This window comes from Cherax quadricarinatus, chromosome 47, assembly GCF_038502225.1.
Source record: "Cherax quadricarinatus isolate ZL_2023a chromosome 47, ASM3850222v1, whole genome shotgun sequence".
Classification (NCBI taxonomy): Eukaryota; Metazoa; Arthropoda; class Malacostraca; order Decapoda; family Parastacidae; genus Cherax; species Cherax quadricarinatus.
Window position 1 is genome coordinate 25,955,129 of NC_091338.1, and position 18,252 is coordinate 25,973,380.

The window sequence follows — 18,252 nt, forward strand, 5'->3', positions numbered from 1 at the left end:
TTCACCTGTCCCTGCTGCTCAACCATCAGCTGTATCTCACTTGACTTCTCAGGACCATCCTCCCCGGCCACCTTCTCGTCGAAAAACTCCTGCAGCACCGCTTCCAGCAACTTCTCCTGGGTAGACTCTTCCACGTCCACCCGTCCCTCAGGCGATGGGGGCCCCTCCCCTGTCACCTCCGGGAGGGTAACACAGGTACCGACCGTCGATACTTCCCGTTCTACCTCTTCACTCCATCTACCACTCGTCACTGCTTCCTCCTCTCCCAACTCAGGCATCAACTCACATGGTCTCTGCTCCACTGCCAACGTACCAGGAGCCCTGGTAGGCTGCCTTCTAGGACACTGTGCTGCCATATGTTCATATGAGCTACATAGTCGACAGGTCTTTCTCTGGCCGGCATAGTGTACAAAGACCTGCGTCCTGGACTCCACCAGCATGACGTAGGATGGTATAGGCCTAGCCAACGTCATTTTGAGGGTATAAGAGCCCTCAGGTCGTCCCTTATATGGCCCTTCTGTCCATACTCCCATCGTTGCCGAATGAACTTTACCATAGTTGTTGAATACCTCCTGTATACTATACGCCGTCGCCTCGAAAGGGACATTCCTCACCTTCACCCACGTATAGTACCTGGATACGTCATGCATAACAACGTCCACTGCCGAGTTCACCGTCACCTTCCTCTCCTGATACTCTTCAACAAGTCTGTCGTAGACGCCGGTACGATTCAGTTTTAGGAATACTCTGGTCATCCCATTTAAGGCAACACCATATACTTCCTCGTTGGGGACACCATAGGCGTCCCTGATGATAGCAGGTAGCAATGTATGCATCGTTGCTCCAGTAAGCGTGCCACGTACCAGCTGTATACAAACAGTGTTAATCCGTTGTCCCACTCGGTACGCCATTTTGTCTTCTAGTTGCTAAAGGTCACCACCAGAGGGCAGGTGTAGCTACTAGGCGTGCGTCCTCTCTCCCCGGAGGTCGAGAGACGAATGCTCACAAAGTCAATTAATGGGATTTTCCTTTGGTTCTAGGTATAGACTTTTCACTTATACATTTTACACCTCTATCCCTCTCCCCTTTTTTGGGAATCACCTTGATAAACTCTTGTTTCGTGGATTCACTGTTCCCTTTCCTCTGTACATCCGCCCAAGACTTTTTCCCTGGCCTTTGGGCAGGAGTAAGCACGTCGTCTGAGTCTGGTGGGGTCGCAATTCGCTTTCGCGTCCTACCCTCCACCTGCATTGGGATTTCTTTAGTACTATCATGATGCACCTCCACTTCTGCTATATTCACCATCATACCATGCGACACCCCAGACTCAATGCTTTCATCCGTCGCCTCACCATGATGCTCAACCGATCCCAAATTTGCACCTGGATCCTCCACACGGTTGACGATCGACTCGTCTAACAATACATCCAGTGCCTTCACTAAAGACGCCGCTACATCCTCGTCCCCCATAGTGGGCAGAGTCTCTTCAAATACTTTATTTATGTCCAGTGATGGTGATTCTTCTCGCTGTTTTGCATCCTCCAAAGCATTCTCCTGCGCTTTTTCTACCTCTTCACTCCAAGATGTCCGTTGTCGAGACGGGTGAGCATAAGACTGTTCTCATCCCTCAACTTCCTCGACCTCTTCCGGTTGTTGCTGTTGTGATATTTGGAGATTCCCACGACGCTTACCACACTGTGCCGCTATGTGGTCATACGATCCACACAGCCGACACGTACGACGTTGCCCCGCATATGTTACATATACTTGAGTTCGAAATGCTTGCAACATAATATAGGACGGTATGGGATGGCGTAAGGTCATTTTGACTGAATATGTTCCCTCCAAACTTCCAGCATAAGGTCCAGCGGCCCACCGACCTGCAGAGGCCATATGAACCGTACCATAATTACGTAGTTCATCTTTTATAACAAATTCATTCGCCTCAAAAGGCACATTCCTTATTTTAACCCATGTGTAGTGTCGTGATACATCATGTAGACGTACTGATACAGCTGAATTGACGGCTATAATGGTCTCTTGATACTTATCCACCACCGCTTCATAAACATTTGCTGACGTCATTTTAACAAAGATCCGTGTCGTCCCATTAAGTGCTACACCACATATCTCTTCATTTGCGATACTGTAGGTATCACGGATAATCGCCGGTAGTAACAAGTCCATCGTGGCTCCGGTGACAGCCCCACGGGTCAACTCAACGCAAACAGTGTTGATGCGCCTGTAGCTCTGCAGCGCCATGTTGGTAAATGAGCAGCGCACGTCCTCACTTCTCAATGGTTGTGACGAACTGAGGTAGCTCGCCTGAAAACAGCAGAGGGGTGCCGAGCACTACCGCACTCCACCGTGGTCAGGCAGCGAATGTGGGATTAAATTATGCGGAATCAAATATAAAATGAGAGCTGCTGATGATACAGTGCTTTTGAGAAATTCTGAAAAGAAGTGGCAAAAGTTGTGGACAAGTTTGGGAGGCTGTGTAAAGGGAGTTGAAAGTAAAAATACATAAAAGGTGATAAGAGTATAAAACAAGGTAGGTAATGAAATATTGTATATCAGATTGGACGGAGGGAGTATGAAAGAAATGAATGTGTTCAGATATTAGGGAGCTGATGTGTAGGTGGAAAGGTTTATGAAGGCCGAGGAAAACCATAAAATTGATGCAGGGGAAAAAGGTGGGTGGTGCATTGAGGTACCTGTGAGACAAAGAGCATTATCCGTGGAGGCAAAGAAAGGAATGTTTAAGAATATAGTTGCACGACACTCTTATATGGGTATGAAGCATGGGTTGTGAATGTTGCATTGAGAAGGAGGCTGGAGGCAGTGGAGATGTCATGTCTAAGGGTAATGTGTAGGAGGAGGTGCAGAGTTACATATAGTATTATTCAGAAGGGTGAGGAAGGGTTGTTGAGGTGGTTTGGTCATTTAGAGAGGAAGGAGGAAAATAGGATGACTTTGAGGGTGTGTAAATCTGTAGTGAAGGGAAGGTGGTGTAGTGGTCATCCTAGGAAAGAATGGAGGGATAGGGTAAAGGAGTTTTTTTGAGCAGGAGGCTTTGACATACAGCAGGCATGTGTGAACGAGTTAGGAGTGGAGACGAATGGTTTTTGGGACTTGACGTGCTGTTGGAGTGTTTGCAAGGTAATATTTTGTGAATTGATCCAAGGAAACCGATTAGCTGGACTTGAGTCCTGAAGATGTGAAGTACAGTGAGTGCACTCTGTAGGAGAGGGTTAGGGATATTTGCTGTTTAGAGTGACATCTAAGCTGTCATATTTGCGTGCCTCTTGCAAGAGAGCGAATGATGGTAAAAGTGTTTCTTTTTCTGGGTCACCCTGCCAGCGTGTTAAATAAATAAATAAATAAATAAATGAATATATATATATATATATATATATATATATATATATAGGTAGTAGGTTGGTAGACAGCAACCACCCAGGGAAGTACTACCGTCCTGCCAGATGACTGTGAAACAAAAACCTGTAACTGTTTTGCATGATGGTAGGATTGCTGGTTTCTTTTTCTGTCTCATAAACACGCTAAGATAACAGGGATATCTTGCTACTCCTACTTACACTTTGGTCACACTTCACAGACACGCACATGCATATATATATATACATACATCTAGGTTTTTCTCCTTTTTCTAAATAGCTCTTGTTCTTTTTTATTTCTTCTATTGTCCATGGGGAAGTGGAAAAGAATCTTTCCTCCGTAAGCCATGCGTGTCGTATGAGGCGACTAAAATGCCGGGAGCAATGGGCTAGTAACCCCTTCTCCTGTATACAATTACTAAAAAAGAGAAGAAGAAAAACTTTATAAAACTGGGTTGCTTAAATGTGCGTGGATGTAGTGCGGATGACAAGAAACAGATGATTGCTGATGTTATGAATGAAAAGAAGTTGGATGTCCTGGCCCTAAGCGAAACAAAGCTGAAGGGGGTAGGAGAGTTTCAGTGGGGGGAAATAAATGGGATTAAATCTGGAGTATCTGAGAGAGTTAGAGCAAAGGAAGGGGTAGCAGTAATGTTAAATGATCAGTTATGGAAGGAGAAAAGAGAATATGAATGTGTAAATTCAAGAATTATGTGGATTAAAGTAAAGGTTGGATGCGAGAAGTGGGTCATAATAAGCGTGTATGCACCTGGAGAAGAGAGGAATGCAGAGGAGAGAGAGAGATTTTGGGAGATGTTAAGTGAATGTATAGGAGCCTTTGAACCAAGTGAGAGAGTAATTGTGGTAGGGGACTTGAATGCTAAAGTAGGAGAAACTTTTAGAGAGGGTGTGGTAGGTAAGTTTGGGGTGCCAGGTGTAAATGATAATGGGAGCCCTTTGATTGAACTTTGTATAGAAAGGGGTTTAGTTATAGGTAATACATATTTTAAGAAAAAGAGGATAAATAAGTATACACGATATGATGTAGGGCGAAATGACAGTAGTTTGTTGGATTATGTATTGGTAGATAAAAGACTGTTGAGTAGACTTCAGGATGTACATGTTTATAGAGGGGCCACAGATATATCAGATCACTTTCTAGTTGTAGCTACACTGAGAGTAAAAGGTAGATGGGATACAAGGAGAATAGAAGCATCAGGGAAGAGAGAGGTGAAGGTTTATAAACTAAAAGAGGAGGCAGTTAGGGTAAGATATAAACAGCTATTGGAGGATAGATGGGCTAATGAGAGCATAGGCAATGGGGTCGAAGAGGTATGGGGTAGGTTTAAAAATGTAGTGTTAGAGTGTTCAGCAGAAGTTTGTGGTTACAGGAAAGTGGGTGCAGGAGGGAAGAGGAGCGATTGGTGGAATGATGATGTAAAGAGAGTAGTAAGGGAGAAAAAGTTAGCATATGAGAAGTTTTTACAAAGTAGAAGTGATGCAAGGAGGGAAGAGTATATGGAGAAAAAGAGAGAAGTTAAGAGAGTGGTGAAGCAATGTAAAAAGAGAGCAAATGAGAGAGTGGGTGAGATGTTATCAACAAATTTTGTTGAAAATAAGAAAAAGTTTTGGAGTGAGATTAACAAGTTAAGAAAGCCTAGAGAACAAATGGATTTGTCAGTTAAAAATAGGAGAGGAGAGTTATTAAATGGAGAGGTAGAGGTATTGGGAAGATGGAAGGAATATTTTGAGGAATTGTTAAATGTTGATGAAGATAGGGAAGCTGTGATTTCGTGTATAGGGCAAGGAGGAATAACATCTTGTAGGAGTGAGGAAGAGCCAGTTGTGAGTGTGGGGGAAGTTCGTGAGGCAGTAGGTAAAATGAAAGGGGGTAAGGCAGCCGGGATTGATGGGATAAAGATAGAAATGTTAAAAGCAGGTGGGGATATAGTTTTTGGAGTGGTTGGTGCAATTATTTAATAAATGTATGGAAGAGGGTAAGGTACCTAGGGATTGGCAGAGAGCATGCATAGTTCCTTTGTATAAAGGCAAAGGGGATAAAAGAGAGTGCAAAAATTATAGGGGGATAAGTCTGTTGAGTGTACCTGGTAAAGTGTATGGTAGAGTTATAATTGAAAGAATTAAGAGTAAGACGGAGAATAGGATAGCAGATGAACAAGGAGGCTTTAGGAAAGGTAGGGGGTGTGTGGACCAGGTGTTTACAGTGAAACATATAAGTGAACAGTATTTAGATAAGGCTAAAGAGGTCTTTGTGGCATTTATGGATTTGGAAAAGGCGTATGACAGGGTGGATAGGGGGGCAATGTGGCAGATGTTGCAAGTGTATGGTGTAGGAGGTAGGTTACTGAAAGCAGTGAAGAGTTTTTACGAGGATAGTGAGGCTCAAGTTAGAGTATGTAGGAAAGAGGGAAATTTTTTCCCAGTAAAAGTAGGCCTTAGACAAGGATGTGTGATGTCACCGTGGTTGTTTAATATATTTATAGATGGGGTTGTAAGAGAAGTAAATGCGAGGGTCTTGGCAAGAGGCGTGGAGTTAAAAGATAAAGAATCACACACAAAGTGGGAGTTGTCACAGCTGCTCTTTGCCGATGACACTGTGCTCTTGGGAGATTCTGAAGAGAAGTTGCAGAGATTGGTGGATGAATTTGGTAGGGTGTGCAAAAGAAGAAAATTAAAGGTGAATACAGGAAAGAGTAAGGTTATGAGGATAACAAAAAGATTAGGTGATGAAAGATTGAATATCAGATTGGAGGGAGAGAGTATGGAGGAGGTGAACGTATTCAGATATTTGGGAGTGGACGTGTCAGCGGATGGGTCTATGAAAGATGAGGTGAATCATAGAATTGATGAGGGAAAAAGAGTGAGTGGTGCACTTAGGAGTCTGTGGAGACAAAGAACTTTGTCCTTGGAGGCAAAGAGGGGAATGTATGAGAGTATAGTTTTACCAACGCTCTTATATGGGTGTGAAGCGTGGGTGATGAATGTTGCAGCGAGGAGAAGGCTGGAGGCAGTGGAGATGTCATGTCTGAGGGCAATGTGTGGTGTGAATATAATGCAGAGAATTCGTAGTTTGGAAGTTAGGAGGAGGTGCGGGATTACCAAAACTGTTGTTCAGAGGGCTGAGGAAGGGTTGTTGAGGTGGTTCGGACATGTAGAGAGAATGGAGCGAAACAGAATGACTTCAAGAGTGTATCAGTCTGTAGTGGAAGGAAGGCGGGGTAGGGGTCGGCCTAGGAAGGGTTGGAGGGAGGGGGTAAAGGAGGTTTTGTGTGCGAGGGGCTTGGACTTTCAGCAGGCATGCGTGAGCGTGTTTGATAGGAGTGAATGGAGACAAATGGTTTTTAATACTTGACGTGCTGTTGGAGTGTGAGCAAAGTAACATTTATGAAGGGATTCAGGGAAACCGGCAGGCCGGACTTGAGTCCTGGAGATGGGAAGTACAGTGCCTGCACTCTGAAGGAGGGGTGTTAATGTTGCAGTTTAAAAACTGTAGTGTAAAGCACCCTTCTGGCAAGACAGTGATGGAGTGAATGATGGTGAAAGTTTTTCTTTTTCGGGCCACCCTGCCTTGGTGGGAATCGGCCGGTGTGATAATAATAAAAATAATAATATATATATATATATATATATATATATATATATATGTATATATATATATATATATATATATATATATATATATATATATATATATATATATATATATATATATATATATATATATATATATATATATATATATGTATATATATATATATATATATATATATATATATATATATATATATATATATATATATATATATATATATATATATATATATATATATATATATATATATATATATACATATATATATATATATATATATATATATATATATATATATATATATATATATATATATATATATATATATATATATATATATATATATATATATATATAAATATATATATATATATATATATATATATATAAATATATATATATATATATGTATATATATAATGTATATTATATATATATATATATATATATATATATTATATATTTTTATATATATATATATATATATATAAAAAAAAATATATATATATATATATATTATATATATATATATATATATATATATATATCTTATATATTTATATATATATATATATATATATTATATATATAATATATATACATAATGTTATATATATATATATATATATATATATATATATACATAATGTTTATGTATATATATATATATATATATATATATGTTTATGTATATATATATATATATATATATATATATGTTTATATATATATATATATATATATATATATATATATATATATATATATATATATATATATATATATATATGTCGTGCTGAATATGTAAAACTTGCCATCTTGGCTTAAATAGCAATCGCTCATCTTGCCAAATAAGACAAGCAAAAATTTGTGTATGCAATAATTTCACAAAAATCATTCTGAACCTAACGAAAACAATATATTTCACTGTGTTTGTTTAGTATTATATTAATGTAAACAAATCTAAAATATATTTAGTTGGATTAAGCTAAAATAAATTGAGCTAGTTGCGCTTTCGTGACTTCTCACATTATCAAGGAACTATAAAAACAATACATCAAAGGAAGGAATATAAAGGGTCAAGACTACACATCACCATCACATCCCACAACAAAGCAACACCTCACACACACGTGACGACACCCGACTCTGTGAAACCCACTTAATACTCTAGAATTAAGATTTATTACTTGTTTAATGTTTCATTAAATTCTTCCCAAATATTATTAATTATAAATGAATCCAACTTATATAGACCAAAGGAAATATTAATATTATTTTCAAAACTGCTTTTTATGAATCATGATTTAATTATATTCCTGACGACCATGGACTTGCTTGATGCAACTTTCTCAGCCTTCTGAAAATCAATTGGATGGTTTAAATCTCTCAGATATATAAATAGATAATTAGAATCTTGTCCAGTTCTGTTATATTTATGTTGTTTTAATCTTAGTTCGAGACTTTTACCAGTTTGATCGTAATGAATTTAATCGCAAATTTTACAAGTTATCTTATAGACACCTCCGTCAGCATTTTGGGGGGAATTCTTTATCGAAAGTTTTTTTTACTGTATCAAGATTTTTAAATATAACTTTGATATTAAAAGTCTTAAGAAGGGAAGGCATATCAACCAAGTTTTCATGGTAAGGGAGAACCAACATATTTTTAGTTGAATAAGGCTGGTTGTCCCATTTTAAATTGTAAAAAGTATTTCTAGCAATTTTAAAAGATTTATTAATTACATTTCTTGGGTATTTCAGATCAGCTATTTCATAAATTTTGAATATTTCTTCATCTATGAACTCTGGACTATAAATACGCAAAGCTCTCAAAAACATAGATGAGAAAACAGACAGTTTAACTCTATCTTGATGAAGAATAAAAGTGTGCATAGGAACAGTTATTTTTGGGTTTCTGTATATTTTAAATTTAAGGTCATTGTTACCCTTAATAATTAAGAGATCTAGAAAAGGCAATGAGTTATTTTCTTCGAACTCAACAGTAAAATTTATAGAATGGGCTTTGCTATTTAACACAGAAATGGTTTATATCTACATTCTTGGGCATAAGACACAAAATATCATCAACATATCTGAACCATTTAGCTCTATTAGGGAGGATTGTGTTAAGCAGCCTTGTTTCAAAAAAAATCATGTGTAGGTTACTAAGAACAGGTGAAAGAGGATTTCCCATTGCCATACCAAACTTCTGAGTGTAAAACTTGTCATTAAATACAAATTTTGTATCAACAATGCAAAGTTTAATAAGTTTAATGATAGTAGGAACTGGCAATGATAAATCATAATTAACAAGTTCTTCAGATAAAATCTTAATAAATCATCAACTGAAACTTTTGTAAACAAAGAAGTAACATCAAAACTAACCATGTTAAAATCATTTAAGTCAGTCAAGGAGCTTAATCTATTAGCTAAATCTATATTGTTTTTAACATTAAAGTTAGAAAGTTTTCCAACAAAAGGGCTCAAAATATTGCCATGCTAAAGTATTTTTCTTTCTTTGTTCATATAGTCACATTAGTTAAAATAATTAAGGTGCTAATTCAGGTGCTAAATTATAATATTTTCATTGTTTTACTATTATATTCCATAGCTCCTTTAATTTTTTATTATTGTTTTTAGCTTTTGAATATTTACATTGTCTTATTCTTAAGTCTGGTTATGGAATCACTCTCAGTCTTATGATTACAAGCATTGATCCTGATACCAACCTCTTACTAAATAACTTACATGAATCCAACAGCAACTGTAATTACTTCACAGCAGAACAAAGGCACATCTCAGAGCCAATAACAACATAACTGTCTTTTAACTGCACTGTCAGATGTTTAAGCAAACATTACGATGACCTCATAGCATTACTAAATTCCCTGCATGCCAGTATGTCCATCATTACTCTCACCGAAACCTGGCTAAAGCCTAATACTACAGATGTCTATGCCATTTCTGGTTACACAGCCATACACAACTGTAGGCCAGATCAACAAGGGGGTGGCACAGCTATATACTACTCAGACCAACTTCAATGTATCAATAATACTTGCACAAGAGATGAACTTGGGGAATATATAATAGCTAAATTCAAATCTAAATACCTACAAAAACCTCTCACTGTGACAAACATCTACAGAGTACCACAGTCAAATATTAACCAATTTAGTGAAAAACTAGGAAGCATGATAATCCGATGCAATAATAGAACAAAGATCACTTCATTGCTCAACAGTAGACTTACTATAAATCTCCTGCAAGACCAGGACCCACATGTAACTGAATTTACAAACACAATGAGTAACTACTTGCTGCTACCAACAGTAACAAAACCTACAAGAATCTCGGAGATCAGTATTTCCTTATTAGACCACATCTGGACCAACACCATATCCCCTTTAAAATCAGGCATAATCACAGATAACACCAGAGACCACTATCCTATCTTTCTCATAACCAATCTAGGTAAGTTACCCCAAGACACTACTAAAGTTACCTTCAGACTTCATAATCAGACAGCCATTAATAACTTAACAACAGCAGTGACAAACATTGACTGGCACACTGAGCTAGAAATCTGTACAGATACCGACGAGTGCATTAATAATTTTCTAAAAAAGACCCAGTACCTCTATAACAAGCACTGCCCTAAAAAGCTAAACAGATCACAGCTAAGAGACTGAACAATCCCTGGCTAGCACCCAGCATCCTCAAATCCATAAATATAAAGCACCTACATGAAAAACGGTACAGAATTGGTCAAATAACTAGAGACCAAACAAAACGTTACTCGTCTGGCCTAACCAGCCTGATAAGAAGGGCAAAAAAATTGTAATATGAGAACAGATTATTCAACTTAAAAGGTAATATAAAAACAGACTTGGAAACCCCTATCTGAAATTCTAGGAACAAAAAAGATATCAGGAAACAGAACAATCAAACTAACAAAACCAGATGAACTCCAACTCCCACTGATGGAAACAGCAAACAGACTCAATGTTTTCTTCTCCACAATAGGAAAAAAACTTGGCGAGCAAAATCCCAAAGTCAAACCAACTCCATGATCATCCTGAACAACTACTTGAACACACCATTCCAAAGCCCACTCATCCTCAACAAAGATGTCTGTTATCATCAACATAGTAATAAACAGTCACATATTTGAACATCTATCACCTTTACATAAATGTCACATCATCACACATACCATTACACTTAATAATCACTGAACTCAAATTTCTCAAAATTCTCATAAAACATGGCAAATGTCTGAGATAAGCATATGAAAGAGACTAATAAGAACTGAATAACCCACATGTCAATATCCAACTATACTTTTCTCAAAGAATTGAAAAATTGACTGACACATTTAATCCATCCCCACGCCACCCTCAAAACACACTTTGTCTCCTGTCAGTTTAAACAGTTCAATGAAAAAACACTAATCATGCTAAACATACAATAAAATAGAATGTAAATACAGCAACAACTAAAAAGCAAAGTTCCATTAATCATTGATTTATAGCAACATGATAAACACACATGATTAGTTGCAATATAAATTATCACCAGCATATACTCATACCTGAAAGTCAATTTTTAGCACAGCAATAGTTTAATATAAGGCAAATGAGTTAACACATCTATACAAAGCTATACTACAGTTGAATGTTAAAATGTCCTAACGTCATGTCACCATAACCATTTATCACACTCTCAATAAAACAAACCATACCATTGCAGATAATACAAAGCACTTTCTGTCACAAGCCCAGTCACACATTAACCACAATCTTGAATCAAACATCATTTCCATTGATTAACAGTTACCAATATTATCAAAACGCATCAGGTGAACAATAAGAACTCATAATGCCCACTTTAACTGCAAAGTCAGATGAAATACTTGTAATCTTCAGATAATAAGATCAGACTTCAACTATATACATAATAACTATACTCAGATCATGATTAATCACAAGATACGCCAATAAATATCCACACCAAACCCAAGTCTACCATTTATCTCCACTTATATCTACCTGGTAACTTACGAAGCTACTAACATGGCCAAATCATCCACTACTGAACATCAACATGTTTCATAGTCAACGCAATAAAATTATTTACAGCAAATAATTCAACATAATATCCAAATCAATCACCACCGTACAAACGATCATTTATTATTAGCTCAGCCACATATACAACAATACTTGATATAACTCAACTTCTCTGTCCAACTAATAATGATATCACCATCATACATAATAACAAACACAATTATAAACCACACATATAACCAAAAAGGTTCTGGAATTGTTATCCAATGGTAAGAAATACTGTTTATCAATCAAGACTTAAAAACCACTAATGTACTAAAACTAAATAGCAGTAGTTTAATTTCACCACTGTGCTTCAAACATTTGTTATCATCAATACATTCTAATAGTCTTATAGAACCCACACATCAAAGCATTAGTCAATCATTACAACCATCTGTAACACACAATCTGCAATCCTATATCAAACATAAGCTTGGTCATCTCAAGAACAATCCATCTTCTACATCATGAACAACTCATCTAACAATCATATGATTCAGCTTGCACAGAGACTGCTGATTAACAGATCCAGATTCAGATCACAAATTAAGGATTACATATAGTAAAGCAACGATCATTTGTTATAGCTAAATATCAATGCCAGCAATACATAGTCTTAACGTCAAAATGAAATAAATTAGTTCTGTTAGCTTAAATATACCAATCAAATAAACTTGCAATTAAATAGAAATGTATTTTTTCAATGAACTCAATTATGCTTGTTATACCCTGCGCTAATTTAAAGTTGTCTATAATGTCCCTAAAATACAAGGCTTTGGCATGTACACCCAACTACTATAATTCCTTTTACAACTATGTATCATGTTTAAATAAACTATTATTATTATTATTATTATTATTATTATTATTATTATTATTATTATTATTATTATTATTATTATTATATGAAACTGAACCTATGGAGCTAATAATTGGTCTAACTGGATTACCTGGTTTTTGTGTCTTTATTAATCCAAACATGTAAGGTAAAGTTGGATTAGTGGAAGTAAATTCTTTAATTAATTCATCTTTGCCTTTCATTAGAAGTTTTATTGCTTTATTGAAATTGCTGTTAACGGTTTCTAAGGGATTCTTTCTAAGTTTAGAATAGGTTAAACTATCATCTAGGAGATTATTCATTTTATCTTGCAATAAGATCACAGTAAACAGGTGATTTCAGAATATGCAAAACAACCACTGTGAAAGAATAGTGAAATTCCAATGGCTTTCGTGACTTCTCACTATTTTTTCACAGTGGTTGTTTTGCATATTCTGAAATCACCTGTTTACTGTGATCTTACTGCAAGATAAAATGAATAATCTCTTAGATGATAGTGAAGCTATTCTAAATTTAGAAAGAATCTCTTAGAAACCGTTAACAGCAATTTCAATAAAACAATAAAACTTCTAATGAAAGGCAAAGATGAATTAATTCAAAAAATTACTTCCACTAATCCATCTTTACCTTACATGTATGGACTAATAAAAACACACAAACCAGGTAATCCAGTCAGACCAATTATTAGCTCCATAGGGTCAGTTTCATATAAATTATCCAAATGGCTTGTTGACATTTTAAGCCCTATTGTTGGTAAAATTTCTAACTTTAATGTTAAAAACAACATAGATTTAGTCAGAGGTCTCATTTTCGAGGGTCTTTGTGTACTTAGTTAGATCTTGCAATTAGAATAACAAATTCCCACTACAGGCAGCACACTCCACCAATGTTGAAAACTCTAAACCTACTCACAATACAAAACATCCATACTTATTACTGCACCTACTACATACATAGAACACTTAACTCTGACATAAACCCTCCCCTCAAACATCTCCTTACCAACCTCAACAGAACACATGATCATAACACAAGGCACAGATCACTCTTTGATGTTCCTCGTGTCCATCCCACGCTATGCAAAAACTCAATGCATTACCTCAATTCATTACCTGTGAATATAAAAGAAACACTGTCTGTTTATAAATTCAAGTCTCTTCTCAAAAATCACTTACTCACCCACAACTAAATAAATACTGAATACTTTTATCTCATAAATTGTATCTCATATATGTATCTCATTATTGTATCTCATAAATGTCAACCTGTGACCCAATCAAATTTTGTTACTATTTAACTCCATTACCTAACGAATACTTCATTCTACTGATTACACAGCAACACAGTAAATGACCATATGACCTGTCTTTGTAATACTCATTTGTACTAAATTGTAATCTGTTTTACAATAATTTTTGTACCACTGAATATATCATTGCTTAGTTAAAATAAGTTAATTTTAAGCCTGCCCATAATGCTCTGCATACAAGGGGCTTTGGCATGCTGCACTTTAAAAATTGTATTCCTTGTACTTCTCTGTATCATGTTCAAATAAATAAATAAATAAATAAATAAATAAATAGAAACTCATAGGTGTTATCCAGCCAAAATATTTCCTGTCTTGTGCAGAACCTCAATAGGCGTACTAATACTGACTACTCACTATTTTCATATGATATTATGATGAAAATAATATTGCCTCGTTCCAGATTGGAATGTCTGTGTGGAGGACAACAATACTGAATTACAGAAAATATCTTCCTGGATGATGAGTAACATGCTTACTCTCAATATTGACAAAACCTACTTTATGTAGTTTGGGAACAGAACTACAAATGTTCAAACTTCATACCCAAAGTATGCTAATTAACCAGAATACTCATCCAACCAGCACGAGAATCCATTCCACCTACGTAATTGTTTCACCTAACTTCAAGAATATCCCACCCACGTACGAGAATGTTTCACCCACTTAAAACAGTGTTTCACCCACCTACATGAGTGTCACATCACTAACAGGATCTTTCCAGCCACAGGAGAGCTTCATCAATCTACAAGATGATTATTGCATATAGATGGACATCCACCAACAATAATAATTCTTTTATTCTGAGTGTATTCCCAGTCAGTGAGAGCATGAAACCACCGTATAAGACTTATAATGAAGCATAATTGCATCTCATTTTAATTAAATTTCGTTAATAAATAACTAGTGTTTTATCTGTGAATTAAAGTGAAATGTCAGTGTCTCTCAGGAATTCAAGAAATCCTCTTGGTCAGTACTTCATCAGACAACCTTTGCCAACATCTCGTCAAGCAACCTGTCACTATCTCGTCAGACAACGTCTTCCAGGATCTCGTCAACATCGTCTTCCAGGATCTCGTCAGATATCCCCTGCCAGTGCCTCGTTACACAACCTCTTCCATTAACTCGTCAAAATCTCTGCCAGTACTACATCACTATGGTAATTTTCTAGCGTGTCTCTTTAACTCTGCTGTATATACTTATTGCAAAATAAGTGCTTCGCTATCAGATGACAGTGATTCTCTAAACAATGATGGTGCCTCACCATCAAATAGTGTCATGCCAACCAAGTAACGATGGGCCTCACCATCAAACGTTCAGGATAGCTAAGTTTTATGATGGTGTCTCATCATCAAATATTATCAGGCCAAAAACAATGATACGCATCACAGTCAAATACATCCTTGATAACTAGATAAATATTGTCAGCCCAACTTTGCAGAGTTAAGAAATGTTCTTAAGGTCGTTCTGTTGGCTGGATTGTGTGGAGCTATTACTTCTATGAACAACCTTGTTCGTAGACAATAAACTGTAACTGGATTGTCTCAAGTCTATAAAGTTTTCTGATTCTGCAACATTTTGATAAAATATTAGTTGTTTGTATGAGCTATGACAACAAATTATCTAAATAATTCAAAAACGTCATAATACTGAATACAATCATAAGAAACCATAGGGCTCATTGTACAAAGTTGATCATTTTATATAAACATACATTTAAAAAATTATATAAAAAATCAGAGATACAAATTACGAATATTGACTTTTAGATGATGCCTTTTATATTGTTAAAAACGATTCATTTTTGTTTCATATTCCTCTTCGAGGGAGGCTCCTTGGCGCGGTGAAGAGACTTTTGGTCTGGGAATTGGACCCTTCAGTCATCTTCCTCCGACCGATCCTAATTACCTCTTAATCCTCCCTCCCCTACCCCTTCCCTTTCTCCTTCCCTCCCCTCTCCTCCCTTTCCATTTTTTTTAGGCTCTTGAATTCTAGCTCCTAGGTTGTGGGGTGGGTATCGTCCATCTCGTTCCTTTGAGGCCCTTGATTTAGTGTTGTTTACCATGGAATCTGGATCATCAGAGTATGTCCTAATCCCTCTCCGACTTTCCGAGAGAGAGATGAGGGGGTTAGGTTAGCGCGGCTTGTTATGTCTTTCGGGTGACAAGTGTATCTCTTGAGGCTGCCTATTGGATTCCGGGAGGTGGTAACCGAAGGAAGTATGCCTTGTGGCAGGTTTCTGACCGCCCTCTCTTTTGTCCGCTAGTTTTCTAGCATGAAACGTAGGGTATAGCATGGGTTCCATAATGCATTTGTACTACGGAACCCTGATGTCCACTCGGGCGCGAGGGAAATTTGCAGCCCCTGTATTCCTCCTAGAAGCTACCCCTCCACGTTTCCCCACCCTCTTTTTAAGCATTTTTCGTTTTTTTCTTTTTCCTTATTTCAGAAAAACAAGTGAAAGTGACGCAACCATTGAGCCCCAAGTTCATGATTCTTCTCCTCCCAGACCCCTTTCTGCTACAGCACCCTCTCCTGACCCTGCCTAGTTACTGAACTATTCTTCAGATCTTGCTAACACCCCTGTACCTTCTCTGGGTAACACTTCATCGCCCACCCTTGGTACTGGGGTTACGCCTAACTCTTTTGATATATCCGACCTCTGTACGTCTTTCACCATGCTTCCGGCTTCTCCCTCTACGATTGTAATAAAGTTGGTAGAATTACTGACAATATGTAAAGTAAAAGGACACAAATGCAACTAATGTGACATTTTATTGTGGCAACGTTTCGCTCTCCAGGAGCTTTATCAAGCCATTACAAACAATACATGGACACAGAGGGTATATAAAGGCTCAGAGTGAGGTGCAATACTAGTGAGGTACCATTTCGATGTTCATTAGTGGTGGAAGTAGTAGTAGTAGTAGTAGTAGTAGTAGTAGTAGTAGTAGTGACCAAAGTAATACAATATGGTAGAGCAATTAATTCGTACATGAGTAAAAGGATATAAAAGCTATTACTTGGGTAACATAAAAATAGGTTGGACAAATATAGACTGGAAAGAGGCAGCTTGTTTCAGTGTTCACTCTCTGTAACGTGCTTTGTGTAGTATAACAGGAGAGACTATGTGATGGCAGGGTTTACTGTTTCCAGGAGGATTCTTGCTAAGACTTCGGAGATTGTGAAACTGCCGTTGTTTTGTTTAATTGTATTCGAAACAGCGATCAATGCTGATTCGAGGCATTGCGTCTGCGGAAATTAGTTTCTTTGATCACTAATTGGGCGTCTCTGAATTTCATGAGATGATTGGTGGAATTTCGGTGTTGTACACAGGCGTTGTTCAAGTTATCGTTCCTACATGCGTAAATGTGTTCATTGAGGCGGGTGTAGAGGTTTCTTGCTGTTTCACCTACGTAAATCTTGTCACAGCCTCCACAGGGTATAGTGTAAACTCCTGCATTGACTGGTTCGTGGTGCTTGGATTTTGTCCTGGTTAGCACTTCAATCAAGGATCTAACCAGGACAAAATCCAAGCACCACGAACCAGTCAATGCAGGAGTTTACAATATACCCTGTGGAGGCTGTGACAAGATTTACGTAGGTGAAACAGCAAGAAACCTCGACACCCGCCTCAATGAACACATTTACGCATGTAGGAACGATAACTTGAACAACGCCTGTGTACAGCACCGAAATTCCACCAATCATCTCATGAAATTCAGAGACGCCCAATTAGTGATCAAAGAAACTAATTTCCGCAGACGCAAGTGCCTCGAATCAGCATTGATCGCTGTTTCGAATACAATTAAACAAAACAACGGCAGTTTCACAATCTCCGAAGTCTTAGCAAGAATCCTCCTGAAAACAGTAAACCCTGCCATCACATAGTCTCTCCTGTTATACTACACAAAGCACGTTGCAGAGAATGAACACTGAAACAAGCTGCCTCTTTCCAGTCTATATTTGTCCAACCTATTTTTATGT

The 18,252-nt window shown here is 37.1% G+C and overlaps 1 protein-coding gene across 1 annotated transcript in view; it reads left to right on the forward strand.

The window, feature by feature from the left end:
• Positions 1 to 17,161, forward strand: part of LOC128696564 (deoxynucleoside triphosphate triphosphohydrolase SAMHD1-like) — a 266,099-nt gene extending 248,938 nt beyond the window's left edge. Inside the window, exon 13 of the mRNA XM_070094765.1 lies at positions 14,672 to 17,161. Within this exon, the coding sequence (XP_069950866.1) occupies positions 14,672 to 14,705 (34 nt within the window). The 3' untranslated portion in view covers positions 14,706 to 17,161. The remainder of the gene's footprint in view (positions 1 to 14,671) is intronic.
• Positions 17,162 to 18,252: the final 1,091 nt, after the last annotated feature.